The sequence below is a fragment of the Aethalodelphis obliquidens genome, unplaced genomic scaffold (assembly GCF_003676395.1).
Source record: "Aethalodelphis obliquidens isolate GAN/ISIS:26980383/991018 unplaced genomic scaffold, ASM367639v1 scaffold1, whole genome shotgun sequence".
Classification (NCBI taxonomy): Eukaryota; Metazoa; Chordata; class Mammalia; order Artiodactyla; family Delphinidae; genus Aethalodelphis; species Aethalodelphis obliquidens.
Window position 1 is genome coordinate 95,919,111 of NW_020837945.1, and position 17,626 is coordinate 95,936,736.

Sequence of the window (17,626 nt, forward strand, 5' to 3'; positions counted from 1 at the left end):
GTCTGGTGGGTTTTTTCCTTGCTCCTCCATCTGCTGTGTGTTTCTCTGTCTTCTCATTTTGCTTAACTTACTGTGTTTGGGGTCTCCTTTTCACAGACTACATGTTCATAGTTCCCATTGTTTTTGGTGTCTGCCCTCAGTGGCTAAGATTGGTTTAGTGGGTTGTGTAGGCTTCCTGATGGAGAGGACTGGTGCCTGTGTTCTCGTGGATGAGGCTGGATATTGTCTTTCTGTTGGGCAGCACTGCATCTGGTGATGTGTTTTGGGGTGTCTGTGACCTTATTATGATTTTAGGCAGCCTCTCTGCTAATGGGTGGGGCTGTATTCCTGTCTTGCTAGTTGTTTGGCATAGGGTGTCAAGCAGTGTAGCTTGCTGGTTATTGAGTTGAGCTGGGTCTTAGCGTTGAGATGGAGATCTCTGGGAGAACTTTCACTGTGTGATATTACGTGGAGCCGGGAGGTCTCTGGTGGACCAGTGTCCTGAACTCAGCTCTCCCACCTCAGAGGCACAGGCCTGACCCCCAGCTGGAGCACCAAGACCCTGTCAGCCGCATGGCTCAGGAGAAAATGGAGAAAGAAAGAAAGAAAGAGAAAGAAAGAAAGGGAGGGAGGGAGGGAGGGAGGAAAAAATAAAATAAAATAAAGGTATTAAAATAAAAATCTTTAAAAAATTATTAAAAATGAAAAACTGAAAAGTAATAGAAAGAAAGAAAGAAGAGAGCAACAAAACCAAAAAACAAATCCACCAATGATAACAAGCACTAAAAACTATACTAAAGAAAAAAGAAAGAGAGAATGGACAGACAGAACCCTAGGACACATGTTAAAAGCAAAGCTATACAGACAAAATCACACAAAGAAGCATACACATACACACTCACAAAAAGAGAAAAAGGGAAAAAAAATATGTATTTAAAAAAAAAGTAAGCGAGCAGCCAAATCAATAAACAAATCTACCAATGATAATAAACTCTAAATAGTAAACTAAGGTAAACATAAAATCAGAAACAAATTAGATGCAGAAAGCAAACCCCAAGTCTACAGCTGCTCCCAAAGTCTGCCACCTCAATTTTGGAATGATTCGTTGTCTATTCAGGTATTCCACAGATGCAGGGTACATCAAGTTGATTGTGGAGCTTTAATCTGCTGCTTCTGAGGCTGCTGGGAGAAATTTCCCTTTCTCTTCTTTGTTCGCACAGCTCCCGGGGCTCAGCTTTGGATTTGGCCCCGCCTCTGCGTGTAGGTCGCCAGAGGGCGTCTGTTCCCGCTCAGACAGGACGGGGTTAAAGGAGCCGCTGATTAGGGGGCTCTGGCTCACTCAGGCCGGGGGGAGGAGGGGCACGGAGTGCGGGTGAGCCTGTGGCGGCAGAGGCCAGTGTGACGTTGCACCAGCTTGAGGCGTGCCGTGTGTTCTCCCTGGGAAGTTGTCCCTGGATCACAGGACCCTGGCAGTGGCGGGCTGCACAGGCTGCTGGGAGGGGAGGTGTGGATAGTGACCTGTGCTCGCACACAGGCTTCTTGGTGGCGGCAGCAACAGCCTTAGCGTCTCATGCCCGACTGTGGGGTCCATCCTTATAGCTGCAGCTCGCACCAGTCTCCGGAGCTTGTTTAGGTGGTGCTCTGAATCCCCTCTCTTCGTGCACCCTGAAACAATGGTCTCTTGCCTCTTAGGCACGTTTAGAGTTTTTCCCGGACTCCCTCCTGGCTAGCTGTGGTGCACTAACTCCCTTCAGGCTGTGTTCACTCAGCCAACCCCAGTCCTCTCCCTGGGATCTGGCCTCCGAAGCCAGTGCCTCAGCTCCCAGCCCCTACCTGCCCCGGTGGGTGAGCAGACAAGCCTGTTGGGCTGGTGAGTGCTGGTCGGCACTGATCCTCTGTGCGGAAATCTCTCCGCTTTGCCCTTTGCCCCTAATTCTGTGTTAGTGTGTGGAAACTTTTCCTCCTTCACAGCTCCCTTCTGGAGGTGCAGTTCCCGTCCCTATTCTTTTGTCTCTGTTTATTCTTTTTTTTTTTTTTTTGCCCTACCCAGGTATGTGGGGAGTTTCTTGCCTTTTGGGAGGTCTGAGGTCTTCTGCCAGTGTTCAGCAGGTGTTCTGTAGGAGTTGTTCCACGTGTAGATGTATTTCTGGTGTATCTGTGGGGAGGAAGGTGATCTGTGCGTCTTACTCTTCCGCCATCTTGAAGGTCTCCTCCTCCACCTGCATACTTTTAACATTAGTTCCCTTTATTTTTTTTTTATGTATGTATGTATGTATTTATTTTTGGCTACATTGGATGTTCATTGCTGCGTGCGGGCTTTCTCTGGTTGCGGCGAGCAGGGGCTACTCTTCTTTGTGGTGCGTGGGCTTCTCATTGCGGTGGCTTCTCTTGTTGCAGAGCCCAGGCTCTCGGCGCACAGGCTTCAGTAGTTGTGGCACATAGGCTCAGTAGTTGTGGCTTGCAAGCTCTAGAGCACAGGCTCTGTAATTGTGGTACGTGGGCTTAGTTGCTCTGTGGCATGTGGGATCTTCCGGGACCAGGGCTTGAACCCATGTCCCCTGCATTGGCAGGCGGATTCTTAACCACTGTGCCACCAGGGGAGTCGAGTTCCCTTATCTTTAAAATGCATATGATAATGATCTATCCTGAGGAGATAATCCTACAAATAAAAAGCTTTGTGCATGAAAAATAAATCTTAAAAGTTATTGCAGGAAAAAAATGTATTAAAGGTACTGGCTCATCAAAATTTATTACTGATTTTTTAAAAAACTTTTTAACCTACCTGCCTAAACTAGGACCCTTGGTTCCATTTGACTGAGACTTTGAAGCATCCGTACTGCTCATGGACTGCAGTATAAAGCATTTATGTTCAGGTTGCCTAACCTTTTCTCAAGGAATAAAGCCCTTAATGAATGGATCTGATCAGTCGTACAAGTAAATTATCACAGATACCATTCGTTTCAAGAGATTTTTAAACTAAGTTGTTTTTGAAAATCTTTTAAAAGATTATTTTATTTTGTTCTGTCTTTTAAAGGTGAGTCGTTCATCTCTGCTGATTGAACAGCCTGTGAAGAAAAGGCCTATTTTGGATAATCAGGTGATAAATTCCGTGTGTGTTCAGCCAGAGCTACAGAATAATGCAAAGCATGCAGATAATTCATCTGACACAGAGATGGAAGACATGATTGCTGAAGGTTTGTGGATTTTTCTTTAAGATGCCCTTTAACTTTGACTTTGATTGTTTGAAATAAGACATGGGTGTTTATTCCACACAGATTTTCACTTGGAAGTATTTACTTTTTTTCTCATATAATGTATTATTTGACTAAAATAGTGGGAAAGCTAATCAGACTCTTAATGGTCATATAATTAAAATAGCAAGATTGGTGTTAATTTGTATACTATCAGTTGGACATTTGAAGGAGTGTGGTTGGGAAAAGCTCCATTATATATGAAACTAATTCAGAATTTTAGGATCAAAACAACCAATTCTCTCTCTTAAGCAGACTTAAGTAAATGACTGTTTTACTGAGTTTGCTTAAAAATTTAGAGCTTCTGGGTTGTTTGGTTTTAGACTTTATGTATTCAGATGTTTGATATCAGGTGGCTATTACAGTTGTGTTAAGGACGTAGTCTTCAATCAAAAGGCGATTAAGTTTGTTCATAGAGGAAAATATCACTAAATCTTCTCAGTGTCAAAGAATTTTTTTTATAGACCTTATTCTAATAGTGAATATTCCATAAAAGTCAAGTGGTAATGCAAAGTGACTTCAGGAAAACAAACACAAATAAATGCAAAAATGATATATTTTACTTTTTATTGATTCTGATCATGGCTCTGCAGTTGATACCATTCAGTTTAATTAAATAGCATTTAATATAGTCAGAGCTCTGTAATAGTGAATTAATTAATATCTGTGTCTAAGTAATTATCCTCAATATATTAATATATTTCATCTAAAATTAATTTATTCATTTTGTAAATATTTATTTAGCATATATTATGTGCCTGTACTTTGCTAAAATTAAGTAAAAGAGCATGCTGGTAAGCAAAATAGATACTGACTTGGCTCACAGTTTTCCTAATTCTTAAGAGGAAGGCACCTCTGTCATTGTGGTAATTTATGAACTGTTGCAAAGTATTTATCACTGTTTTACTTCTTATTTGAATAGCGAAGAGTATGATAGTAGTATAAAATTTTTTTACTGCTAACTTACGTTGAGTTCAATTTGATTTTTTTTTCATTTAAAAGAATGTTAAACATGAAAATTTTCAAACATACATACAATTAGAGAGAACTGTATAATGAATCCCAACTCACCCAGATGCAACATTACCCAATTTTAAACATTATTTTGCCACACCAGCTTCATCCATCCCTTTTGGTTTTTTCTCCCTATGTTCCCCCCTTATCTCTTTCTCTGTTGCTTTTTCTCTTTCCCTTTTCTCCCTTTATTCCTCTGTTTAAAAAAAGATCATGGTTCTTATTGTATTTTGCTAGTACATGCTTCAGTGTGCATCTATAAAAAGTGTACATTTTAATGCTGTGTCACACAAAACAACATTAATAACTGTTTGGTGTCATCTAGTACCTGGTCCATATTCAGATTTCCTCAGTTGTATAATTGCTTAAATTGTATAAATGTTCTTTTATAGTTATTTTGTTCAAGTCAGGATCCAAACAATGTCTACATTTTGCCCTTTGTTGTTATGAATTTAATTTCATTTAATTCCTAAATACTTGCTTTTAGTTATGCATACTATTTATTTGAGAAAATTTTTCATTTGAGATAAAGAGTAGTAAAGATGAATGTGCAGGGTTTTTTTTTTTTTCTTGTCTATAGAATAAGTGTATAAACAAAAGTTTACTAGGCTAATAAGCATATGTAATGTGCTCTCTTGTGTGCACATATTGGAGAAAAATGGAAAACTGCTTAGGAAGCTTCATAGCATATTTTGTGATGCTCATGGTTTATAATACAATTAAAACATATGCTGGACTATGCTGGAACCTAGAGGAGCTTTTGATCTAGTAGGAAGTAGCAATCTCCACAACAGAAAGATAACTAAGGAGCAACATATGGTAGGTATTAAATGAATTATTATAGACAGTAAGAACTTGGCACGTTAAAACTGGGTGAGATTATTGCCAGTTTGGTGAGTTTTCTGTAGAGATGGGATTTGACCTGGGTCTTGGCTGGTAAAGCATAGATTTAAGATAACAGGAATAACCTTTCAGGTTAGCATACCATGAATAAATGCACAAAAGATGTGCAAGTGCTAGGTAACTTCAGGAGGGGGCAGTGAAGAGTAGACAGTTGGATTAGAGAAGTAGTGGGTAGTAAGGCAGTCAGATTCTAGCATACTTTGATATTCGACTATGGAGTTAGGAGTTATCTTGCTGTCAAGAGGATGGTTACTGAAGATTTTTTAGGCGGATGACACAAAAAAGAGTGTTTTTGGAAACTCTGCTGGTCACAGGTAGGAGCAGTGTAGAGGTTTGGCATGTAATTGATACCTGTAGTCATGGTGGGAAGAGGAAGACAAGGCAAAGGGTAGTTTTAAAGAACAAGATACCAGAGTAAGGAAAAGGGAGATTTAAAGATGATTAATCTATGCAATGAATAATAAATAAGCCGTAGAGATCTAATGCATGGTATAATGAGTATAGACAACAATATTATACTATAATCATCAACCTTGCTAAGAGACTTAAACTTAATTATCCCAGTGACTAAAATGATAGGATAAAAATGTAATGTGATAGAAGTGCTCAATATTGCTACAAAGGCAGTCATATTATAATATATAAATGTATCAAGTTAATGTATTTTACACCTTAAATTTACACACTGTTTTATGTTAACTATATTCAGTTAAAGAAAGATTAATCTATTTCATAGTAGAGATATATTTACTGAAAATGTGTCAAATTTTAAAATACTTCATGATTTCCCAAGGTAATTTTATAAAGTGTTTCTGTTACTGTATACTTCGGTGTTTATGGGAAGTATTACAGGGTGAAATGGTGAGGTCACTTGTTTAGTGGCTTTGGTTGTAGTAGTATATACAGTTTAATTCAGTATGAAAAACAATGTAAGGATTATTCTTTTTTTAAAGGATAAACTATGTCTCTATTTGGACTGGTTCTATAACCAGAATCTCCAACCAAAATGTGATTTACCAAAATATCTTATGTCTTCCCTGGTAAATCATTACACTGATCATGGTTTCTATCTCATTGCCTCTCTTTGCTGCTGATCATCACATGATCTCAAGTCTTCAGGAAAATTGAAAAGTAACTCCTCCTTGCACAGAAAAATTGGGGATCTCTGTTAGTTAGGATATGTGTTTGGCCACTCCATTAGAGACCCAGAATAATACCTGATGAAATAAAGTTTAATATTCTCTGACATAGTCTAAAGGTAAGCAGTGCAGGGCTCCATTGTGTTGGGCAGCTAAGCTGTCAGTGGCTCTGCCATCCCTAGAACATTGCTCACATTTCCAAGATAGCTAATCTTCATGATCCCATTCTAATTGTAAGATGGGAGAAAGGGCACTACCTGGAATTTGGTCAGAAACTGGCCACACATGGGGCAGAAACTGTACTTTTTATTCTCAGTGGCCATATTCCTAGCTAAATACTAGGATTTTGTTACTGTGGGAGAACAGTGAAGACTGGATAGTAGGGAAGTGCCAGCTGTCTCTGCCATAGAATCCCATCTTTATTAGCTAAAGCAATAGTTTTTTAAACTTACTTGGCTCTGTAATTTTTTATTTACAAATGTGAAAAAGTAGCCTTGGTAACATTACCAGATTTGTTGAAGTTTTGACCAAATATTAGAACTGGACTTTTTTGAATCTGTTAATATTCCTCTCTTCTTTATGAGAAGTAAAACTGATGTTCTATTTTTGTCAGGTTGTTAACCCTTAGACTATACCTGTTTGGGATCTCCCCTCTCTCACCAGCAAAAACATTTCCTTCTCCTTCATAAGGTATTCTAACCTGTTAATCAAGTGTTGCATATTATTATGTTAATTAATACAAACTTTTGAAATAAAGCTTTCAGTATAAGTCAAAATGGAACTAGTTGACAAATGGGCTCTTTGGGGCTGGATTGGTGGCAGTGGTGGTCGAATGAGAGGTTCTCTCTCCGGTACAGGCTTATCAAGGTCAGATCTGGTTACAAGCATGACAGCGTAAAAGCAATACTCCTGGAAGTATGACACTAGGTCCCAGGGATGTGGTGAGGGGCACAACTGTGTGAAAGCCATCTCTAGGTCATTGGAAGGAGCAGTTTTTACTTTACTTGCTTTGAGACTCTTTTGTTCCTCATTGCTACTAAATAGATGAGTTTTGTTTATGAAGACAGTCTTGAGAATTTCCTTGAGATGATCACTTGCTAGTTTATGATTTGATTGGTCATGACAGTGTATTTGGATGTCCCTTGGAACTTCAAATATTTCACAGTGTGTTTTTTAGTTCTTGCTGCCTTCACTTAATTTAGCACTTTGCTGTTTGCTTCTCCAGTAACACTGGGATAATGTGATGCTTGAATGTACTGAGTACATGTCATCCATGTCTACATTTCAGAGTCCCTTTCTTCATCTTAACAAGTCTTGCTTAAATGAATAACATACAAAAGCACATATGGAGCTCATAGCTAAAAGCTTTAGTTAGTAGAGTTCTTTTTTTGTATATTTTATGTGACTCAGCATAGGAATCATGATGATGCATGAAAATGGCAAAATATGGTGGATTTAAGAATTTAACAGTTTTCATTGAAGTATTTCTTAAGCACTTATTACAGGTCTTAGTACTCTTAGTTCTTATGTGGAAAATAGGAAATGGAACTGTCACTTTTTTATGCCTGCTACCTATTGGGCATTCATGTAATCTTCACTGCAATTCTTCGGGAAGGGTATTTTAAACTCCAGTTTACAGATGAGAGAACTGTGGGTCCTGAAGATTAAGTTGCTTACTTACAGGTGACTGCTGCTGCTGAATACTTGAGGATTTAGGTGGGAAGTTTCTTTGGGTCCTGTGGTATGACTTGAAAGTTATGGATATAGAGGTGGAGGGAAGGACATTCTCATTTAACAGAGAAGCACCCTGACAAAAAGGAGCAGAGGTTAGAAGTTACAAAACCAATGGTGATTTTGAAGGTAAATGTAAATTACTTTGTTTTAATATGATAAAACTAAAAGGGACTGTTTTATAATTACATAAATACATCTTTATATATTCTGTTGTACATTGCAGATCTTTGAGAGTGTTAACTGTTTTAAATGCTCCTCTGAAATCAGACATCAAAATTTTACCTTCTTTTTGGATTCATCCTCATTTTTTCCAGTTAGAAGTGTGTTCTTTGCTATATATATTGTACATAGCACAATGTATCAAAATTCATATACTACCTGATGCTTTTTGAAAGGTAGTGACGTTGTTTTATTTTGCACATTTTAGGTAGGTTGGATTCTTAGCAAAATGAACCTTTAAAAATGTATTGCTTATTTATATAGAGAAAACTCCATAAAATATTTTTATGCAGGAGCAAGAGGGAATTGGTGGAAGTGGTTGTTTTGGGGGGCTTTGCCTTGCCAAAGTGGCTATGGATTGAAAAGTTAAAAGACCATTCCTTTTAAGTTTCCTGGAGGGTCTGAACTCTAGCAGCATCCAACCAATGTAGAAGCTAAAAGAAAATTTGCCACGATTAAAGTTTTGGAAGTTTTTTCTTTGTTTTCTTCTTTTTAGAGGCATTAGAAGAAATGGACAGTGAGTTGCTCAAGTGTGAATTCTGTGGAAAGATGGGGTATGCTAATGAATTTCTGCGGTCAAAACGATTCTGCACTATGTCGTGTGCCAAAAGGTATTTCTGTTCTCTTGAATTTCCTAGAGCACAAGCCAACAACTGCTGTAACAAAACCAAAAAACTTGTAGAGTTTACCATTAGTCAAAACTAGATATTATAGAGGAATGATATCAAATAGGCATTATTTGGAGCTACTTTGCTATTTAGTTGTTAACTTTTGCTCCGTGAAAACTGCATATTCATAACACATACAGCATAATCTAATATTGAAGTGGCAATCTTCTGGTGGTAAGAATATGCTTAGGAGAACCCTCCTGTGAATAGACTACTAGTCCTTAAGGTGTCAAAACAATATTTGTTTTATCAATATTGAAATACCTGGATTTACTTTGTTATATTTTTAAATGTTTCATTTCTTTTAACCATATCCTGTTTATTTTAGGTTTCTAAGTGGGACAGCTATAGCATAAGTTCTCCACATTGTTATATTATCTGACAACAAAATGGCCTGTCTTCTAAACCTGCATTTTCAATAGTAATGTTATAGGTGAATAGTATTACTATCAAAATTTTTAGTATCTTCATTGATCTAGTCACAAGTTTAGTTTACATTAAAGAACACCCCTCTAATTCTGATTATAAATCCTAATTATAGGTATTTCCCACCAAAGGTGAAGTGTATGCACAGATTGATTATTTTGAAATTTGTTTTCTATTCCAAAAGTTATTATTCTCTCAAAGAATTTAAGAACTTAAAGATTCATCCAGGGAATTTCTTGCTTGAATACATTATTTAGTATGGTGCCCCAAAAATATACTTAGTAAAACTTAAGTTAAATAACTAGTAGAAGTATTTTCCTCTAAAAATGAGTTATTGGTTTTTCAATTGTCAATCTGTTATTCAGATATTCTTTCATGTTATTGATAGTCCTAATCAAATTATGTAACTCCTATTTTAACTTAGGAGTTTTTCCAGTTTGCATGTACTACAAGAAAGAATAGTGGCTCTCTGATTCTAAGGGATTAAAAACTGAGGGAGAAGGATTGCCTTTCAGAATATCTTAAACTTCTTGACTATTTAGAAATATTTCAGGACATTTAACACACTACGATCACTCTTCTCCCAGAGGTGATTGCTCAGTTGTCCTGTTATTATACCTTTAGGCGAAGCTCTTTAGAGGTTTAGGGGTCCTGAAAATGCAGACGAGAGAAGAGCAAGGAGGAGAGGATAAATTAGGTCTCACCTGAGAACTGCAGTTTACATGTCTGCCTAGCTATCTGTCTAAGATATCTAAATATTTAGGGACTAAATAGCAAGTGTAAAGTTAGTCTCTCTTCTCTGTTCTGTAGTCAGCTAGGAAAGAAGTTTTGTCAGTTGATGTGAATGGAAATCAGAAACCTTTAGAGCTGAGTCCACAGATAGGCATAATGAACACAGGAGGAGCTTGTTGAATTGTTTTAGAGTGACCAAAATGAAGTGACCATCAGGACACTTTTCTTTTTTATATTTTTAGTGGAAAAATAGCCTATTCACTCTCATAGTAGTCCTTCTACCTCCTGATATTTTCATAAAACATAGGTGAGGAAATTCTTGTCATTTCCCTGAAAAATCATCTTAGAGCAAAAGAGTTTTGAAAATAAGAAATTACAATGGCAGTTTTATGTGTAAAAAAAGAGGAACTGTGTATATTTTTCTTAGCCTTTGTGTAGCTTTTCAGAAATTTGTATCTTAGATCATCTCTTTTCACTCTTCTTTCTAGGGAAGGGGTTGGCAAACTATGCCCAGGCTGAGTCCTTTTTGGAGCCTATTTTTATATGGTTCCTGAACTAAGGATAGTATTTAAATTTTTAGGTGGTTGAAAAAGAATCAAAAGAATAACGTTTTGTGACACCTGAAAATTACATAAAATTCAAATTTAAATGTTATTAAATAAAGTTTTATTGGAACACATCCATGCTCATTCATTTTTTTTTTTAAATATATTTATTTATTTATTTTTGGCTGCATTGGGTCTTTGTTGCTGCTCACAGGCTTCCTCTAGTTGCGAGAGCGGGGGCTGCTTTTCATTGCGGTGCGTGGGCTTCTCATTGCGGTGGCTTCTCTTTGTTGCAGAGCACAGACTCTAGGCGTGCAGGTTTCAGTAGTTGTGGCGTGCAGGCTCAGTAATTGTGGCTCGTGGGCTCTAGAGCGCAGGCTCAGCAGTTGTGGCGCATGGGCCTAGTTGCTCCGTGGCATGTGGGATCTTCCCAGACCAGGGCTTGAACCCGTGTCCCTTGCATTGGCAGGCGGATTCTCAACCACTGTGCCACCAGGGAAGTCCCCATGCTCATTCATTATTGTCTTTGGCTGCTTTCATGTTACAGTTGCAGAGTTGAGTAGTTGTGCCAGAAACTTGTGTGGCTTACAAAGCCTAAAATATTTAATATCTGGCCCTTTATAGAAGAAGTTTGCCAGCACCTGTTCTAGGGTGTTGGAACTAAGTAAATGGCATAGGACTCTTTTAAGCTGTCATCATGCTTTACAAAGGTCTACATTAAAAAATTTTAGAGTGCTCACTTCGACAGCACATATTCTAAAATTGGAATGCTACAGAGAAGATTAGCATGGCCCCTGCACAAAGATGATAGGCAAATACATAAAGTGTTCCATATATTAAATATATATATGTTAAAAATGTATATTTAAAAATATTAGACAGTAATCTTTCAGCCAATTTTAAAGAATTATATATATTTGAATTTCCTGAATTCCTGAGACCCATGAATTCCTTGTGGAACTTTGAAATCTCAACTTTACCTTTTCATTCCTTGATTTTAGTTATATTTGAAAAATATTTTACTAGCCATTTGAGATTTCCCCCTCTCTACTATATTAACCTCTTTTTAGTAATCTCTTCAGAAATGATTACCTGGAAAAATAACAATTTGAACGTTTAAATAATTAATTCATAATTTATTTTCTCCTGGAATCTTGAATTATTTTGCAGCTAGAAAAATGAGTTATCCTCTGTATTTTGCAGAGAGTTTCTGTCACGCTGTTATTAGGAGAAAATATCAATACCTTGTTATAGGTGTCCAGTATTATATTGAAAGCTATATTATGATGTAAAACGAGGCCACTTTTTTTTTTTTTTTTACTGTTAGCATAAGTAAATCTATTGAACACTATGGTTTACTTTCTGAGGTATTACAGACCATAATGAAATAAATGGCACTTACTGATTCACAACTGCACTTTAAGGTCATAATTAGTTACTAAATGGAGTGTCCCATACATCATTTAATTTTTTTCTTACTTGAATTTCTTAGGTACAATGTTAGCTGTTCTAAAAAATTTGCACTTAGTCGTTGGAATCGTAAGCCTGATAATCAAAGTCTTGGGCATCGTGGCCGTCGTCCAAGTGGCCCTGATGGGGCAGCAAGAGAACATATCCTTAGGCAGGTCTGTAGAAACTTTGATTCAATGTACAATACCCTTTTCAGAAATACAAGGAAAGTGCAATGCTGTATTTTACCTGTACTACATTTTCCAGCTTCCAATTACTTATCCATCTGCAGAAGAAGACTTGGCTTCTCATGAAGATTCTGTGCCATCTGCTATGACAACACGCCTGCGCAGGCAGAGTGAACGGGAAAGAGAGCGTGAGCTTCGGGATGTGAGAATGAGGAAAATGCCTGAGAACAGTGACTTGCTACCAGTTGCACAAACGGAGCCATCTGTATGGACAGTTGATGACGTCTGGGCCTTCATCCATTCTTTGCCTGGTATGTGATTCACCACTTTGGCCTTCATATTTGTCTTGTGCACACACAGAGGAATGACATTAGATCCATCCACACCTATTGCACAAAAGGGTTAGAGAAGTTCTATGTATATGTACTCATTAAATGGCATTTGGTATTGAAATGTGATCTGTCTCCTCTTGCTTATTCCCTCAGCACAACTGGGTATTTTCTCATACCCCCCAAGTCGATAAAAACTGACTAGTCCTGCTTCTGCTGTGACACCTCAGCCGGTGAAGAGATTAAAGGTGCTCTCTTCTCTTCAGTCTGATTTCTCTCGAGAGGTCAGTAGAGAGATTGAGTCAGACACTTCTTCCCTTCTGCTCTTCCAGTTTTCTATTCTATTTCCTCCTTATTTCCTAATTTAACTTTTTTTAAATGAAGTAAGAGAGACTATAATTTTTTTTTTTTACTTTTTGGAAAGCTAATCAGCACCTTTTATAATATAAAAGTTTGGCTTCTTTAAAAAAAGAAAAACAAGCTGTTTCTTTTAAAGGAGGCTGCATTCTTTGATTCTTTGCAGTAAATAGACATCAAGAATACTTCTGAAATTAAGTAGACAACTGAAATTCAGTTATGATATTCCATTCCAGTAGGGTTACTTTCTTATTTATGTTTTCTGCTCTCTCATTTGGTACTCTTTCCATCAGCTTAAGTCATTATGTTCTTTATCTTTTTTCTTTACTACAACAATAATCTTTTATTTCCACTTTCTCTAAGGGGCTGGCTACTGAAGACAGCTGCACCTTTGCTTATCATGCGACCCACACTGCTATATATGTTAAGACAATATATATTTTTTTAATCAGCAAACCTTTATCATTCACTTTGACCTTATGAATATAGAAAATAAGGTTTTAAAAATATTTGTTCCATTTTGGTTTTTCAGTGAATCTATCATATCTCTTGACACAAGCTTTCCAGAAAAATACATCCCCTTTGAACTTGTCTACAGACTTATTAAAATTAATCCAGCTATTTTTGCTAATTAATCTTTCTATGAAGGTGACCACTGTCTCAGAAGCAAACTTACAGCTAAAGTGTTGGGAGTTCCCTGGTGACCTAGACGTTAGGATTCATCGCTTTCACTGCAGTGGCCCGGGTTCAATCCCTGGTTGGGGAATCATCCCACATGCCGTGTGGTGCGGCCAAAATACAAAAAAATAATAATAATAAAAATTAAATTAATTAAATAAAGTGTTGTATGAGTGAAGAAAGTATATTCAGAAGTATTCTGCTTTTTAAAAAATTCCTGGCTTGTGATGGGTTGACTTAATGAACTTCCGATTTTATGGTGGTACAAAAACGATACACATTCAATAGAAACTGTGCTTTAGTTTTGAATTTTGATCTTTTGCTGGTGATATGAAGCACAGTACTCTCTCCTCAGGTTGGGTAGGGCAGCTCCCAGTCAGCCACGCTGTCACGAGGGTAAATAGCTGATAGAACCATTCTGTACCCACGCAACTCTGGTTTTCACTTTCAGCACAGTATTCAATAAATTACTTGAGACATTTAACACTTTATTATAAAATAGGCTTTGTGTTAGAAAATTTTGCCCAACTTACAGTAGGCTAATGTAAGTGTTCTGAGGACGTTTAAGGTAGGCTAGGCTAAACTATGATGTTCAGAAGGTTAGGTGTATTAAATGCATTTTCGACTTGATGTTTTCAACTTACGATGGGTTTGTCAGGATGTAAGTTGAGGAAGATATATGTACAGAACTCTGAAATTTTATTAAATTATTGTTTCAATAGCTTGTTTTAGAAATGTTAAATAAGTTTTTCTTTTTTTTTTAAACAAGGTATGGTCACTTTTAAAGAAAGATGAAATTGTTTAAAGAAGGGATACATTTTTCATGGGAAGAGTTTTAAGCATGCATCTAGGAAAACTTAGGTGTGATTTAAGTGCTGACCATGTGGGTTTAGAATCTGCTTTAAAAAGCTGACATATTAGAGAATGGTGAGTCTTCACTGGGTGTGGTTTTAATACTCAGTGCAAAAAATTTTAAGTTTTATACCAGTCTAGATATCTTGAGAATTAACATTGGAATTGACACTAATCCCTGAGGCTGGACTTTGATTCTGTCATCTTCAGACATAGTCTTCCAAATGGAGTACATGAGCTGTCAGCCTGATTTCTCATTAGGGAGAAAATATTTCTTTTCCTTTGGGGAGGAGGAAAGTAGTTGGCCAAATAATTAACAAATAATAGATACTGCTGATTCTTCTATGACTTCATGTGCTTTTTTTTTTTTAGGACTAGTGTTCTAATTTTCCCCAGCATCCATTTGCCATGAGACTACTCTTGGCTGCTTTATTAGAACAAAGGCTAACTCCTTTGTCTTACTCTTGCTTCATTTGAATTGAAAAAAATTATTTCTTATAACTTGAGATGCTTGTCTTACTGAGTTCATCAAGACACTTAATTTTGTTGCTAATTGTTTAGAGAACATTATATATAAAGCAGACTGCTTTATAATTTAGGATTGCTTGGTACTGTTTAAGAGTTTGCTGAATATAACTCTGCTTTTCTTTTACCTGATTAAATGGGAGTATTTCTAAACTGCTTTGACAGGCTAAATAACAAGCTTATTTGTGTGATCAGTTAACATCTTCTTTCTCAAAGTTTTTCTCTGAATAATGCCTGTAGCTTAAGGTAAATCTCAGCCAGAAAGCCATTATCTTTATTTCTCTCTGTTCCTCTGGCCTTTGTAAACTTCCTTTTGAGCCGCTTTCAGCTCATTCAGGGCTGGATTTTTTTTTTTTTCCCTGAGCTTTTCTCATGGAGTGAACAAACTTGTAAATTTTGTAATCTCTTGTATTTTGTTTCTTTCCAGTTGAGGCTAGGTTTCCCTCTTTCATCAGGGCACCTATATTTATTCCTAAAGTTTTCTCTTTTCATCGTATAATGTCATCTTGTGAACCATCTTGGTGGGACCATGTTAGAGCTGGTATGCAGACCAGTCTCAGAGCTGTTACCAGAGTGAAAAATTATTTTCTTCAAAATTTTTGTACATTAAAAAGTTCTCTATAGGAACGGTTCTTTTTATTCTCAGTTTACTGCAGTTATCTTCCTTAACTCTTCCTTGATACAGTGAACTGCCTTTTGCAAAGATCACTTTAGTCTGTATTTGTTGATCTGTGAATCTGCAGTAGATTTGGTTTCCCTGTAGGCATATAAAGTAGGTATTGTCTAAAAACATATGACGGTTTACTGGTTTTCATAATACTGATATTGGGACTTTTTAATTCTGTAGTATTGAGTGCAGGTAATATCTTTTCATCATCCTTACTGATGTTAGTTTTGGGGTGGGGTGTTTTGTTTTAGGTTTAGCTGGAAAAGTGACTGGACATTTGTAAGGTTCATTTGAGACCCATGTCCATGTGCAGAGGTCCATGCCCATTCTGATGTCTGCTTGTGGTGATGTAAAGCCAGCTGCGCTGACTGGTTGCTGCAGTTGGGATATGTTCTGTAATGTTCCTGGGGCGCCAGCTGTTTACAGAAGTAGATTCTAAATATGTCAGAAATTCATAGAACTATAGCTCAGTATACCTTGAGCATCTAGGTTTTTTTAAAAAATTCATCTTTCTCTAATATGTTTCAGGAAAGCGTATTTGCTTCTGCCTTTTTTTTTCCATTTTTCTTTTTTAAGTCACTTTATTTTTTCATTTCTATACTAATGTATGGTATAAATACACTTTTTGTGGTTTGCTTAAGAAAGTTGTGATCTAAAATTCTGAAGATAATTCATTCCTGTTTGATCATGCTGTTTCCCAACCTTTTGTTCTGTATTATTTTGCTGATACATTTACTGTCTGTCTACAAGAAGACATTTGAAGAGCGCTCTGATAATCCCGAGGAACAAGCACATGCTATGAATTTCTTCATGGAGAACTCCTTGTTTCTATTCCCAAATGTAGCTCTTATGGTCCTCATTACTTCTCATTGCTTCTGTTTTCTGAATCTAAGTAAGTCCTACGCTATCTTTCTCTCTCTTCTTTTCTTTCCTGTGTTCTTGTAAGACTGAAGAGAGAAGAACATTTAGTTCTTTCATAAAAAGAAGGATGAAGTCACAACTAGATGCAAGATTAGTCAGTTTTGTCTGCCCAGTTTTGAGAGCTACCTCTGGGAAAAGAAAAGGGGCTTTTCTATGGTGAGTAATCCCATTTTAACTATATAGTTTCTTTTATATGGTAAGTGGCCAAAAGCATAAAAATTTTGCATAGGGTACTTTTGAAATGTCAGTTTTTAAAAATCTGAGAAATTATTAAAATAGAGAAATTGAAAAGCTGATTGCTATATAGGAAATAGGAAGGATACAACCAACAGAGAAGATGGAAAAGAAATAACCAAGAGAAAAGCTGGCCACACAGCTGAATACAGAAAAAAAAGTTTGTGTTACTCTTACAGATGGCTCCTTTTTAGAAGATTCTGTTTTTGTTCATTATTCATTCATTCAGTCCTTCCCTTATCCAAAAATATATGTATTTAGCACCTACAATGTTTTGTGCTTGGTGCTGGGGTTATAGGGATGACATTATATAAGAGGATGACATCCTCTTATATAAACAAGAGGATGATACATTTGCAGTAGAAAGAATAATCATTCCAGCAAAGTTGTATCCAAAGGTATAATGTAACCATTTCCATTATCTTTTTCTTTGTGTTCTCCCTTAGAATGCTGATTTGAATAGAAAAGAAAGACTTTAAGCTGTTAGTTTTTATTCTTAAATTCACTTTTATAATTTTGTCTTTTATAAGGAAGCTTCCACATTTTTGCTTTGTCTCCTCTCATGGTTCGTTAATTCATTACCTTCCCTGCTGGTTTCTTTACCCTTAGTGGGGAAGTTTATTAGCCTGGCTGTGCAAAATTTGGTAGATAATAGAAACGTTTGAGGTTCAAGGAGAGTGCTCACGTTGTTACTTGCTTTAAAGCACTTGGTTTACACAGAGAGGTAAAATATTGGTTATTTGTCAAGAGATTAGCCAGCAAGCTCAAAATTTCAATGAGAATTTATGTTTTCTTATCAGAAGTGGAGATTAGTCC

At 36.8% G+C, this 17,626-nt stretch overlaps 1 protein-coding gene and 1 non-coding gene across 11 annotated transcripts in view; both read left to right on the forward strand.

Annotated features, from left to right (window-relative positions):
- PHC3 (polyhomeotic homolog 3) overlaps nt 1–17,626 on the forward strand; it is an 85,077-nt gene that overhangs the window by 57,972 nt on the left and 9,479 nt on the right. For 6 of the 10 annotated variants that reach the window (XR_003433810.1, XR_003433811.1, XM_027111952.1 and 3 more), the window contains 4 exons: nt 3,014–3,173; nt 8,736–8,850; nt 12,103–12,235; nt 12,327–12,558. Coding sequence is in view for 6 of the 10 variants with exons in the window: in XM_027111952.1 (XP_026967753.1) it covers nt 3,014–3,173; nt 8,736–8,850; nt 12,103–12,235; nt 12,327–12,558 (640 nt within the window). In the remaining 4 variants the exon portion in view is untranslated. Of the gene's footprint in view, nt 1–3,013; nt 3,174–7,969; nt 8,147–8,735; nt 8,851–12,102; nt 12,236–12,326; nt 12,559–12,732; nt 12,861–17,626 lie in introns of those variants that run through there. The other 4 variants (XM_027112003.1, XM_027112013.1, XR_003433813.1 and 1 more) reach the window with 3 other exon arrangements.
- LOC113624099 (U6 spliceosomal RNA) lies at nt 11,343–11,449 on the forward strand. The gene has a single exon (XR_003434216.1). It is a non-coding gene; the product is annotated as a U6 spliceosomal RNA (small nuclear RNA).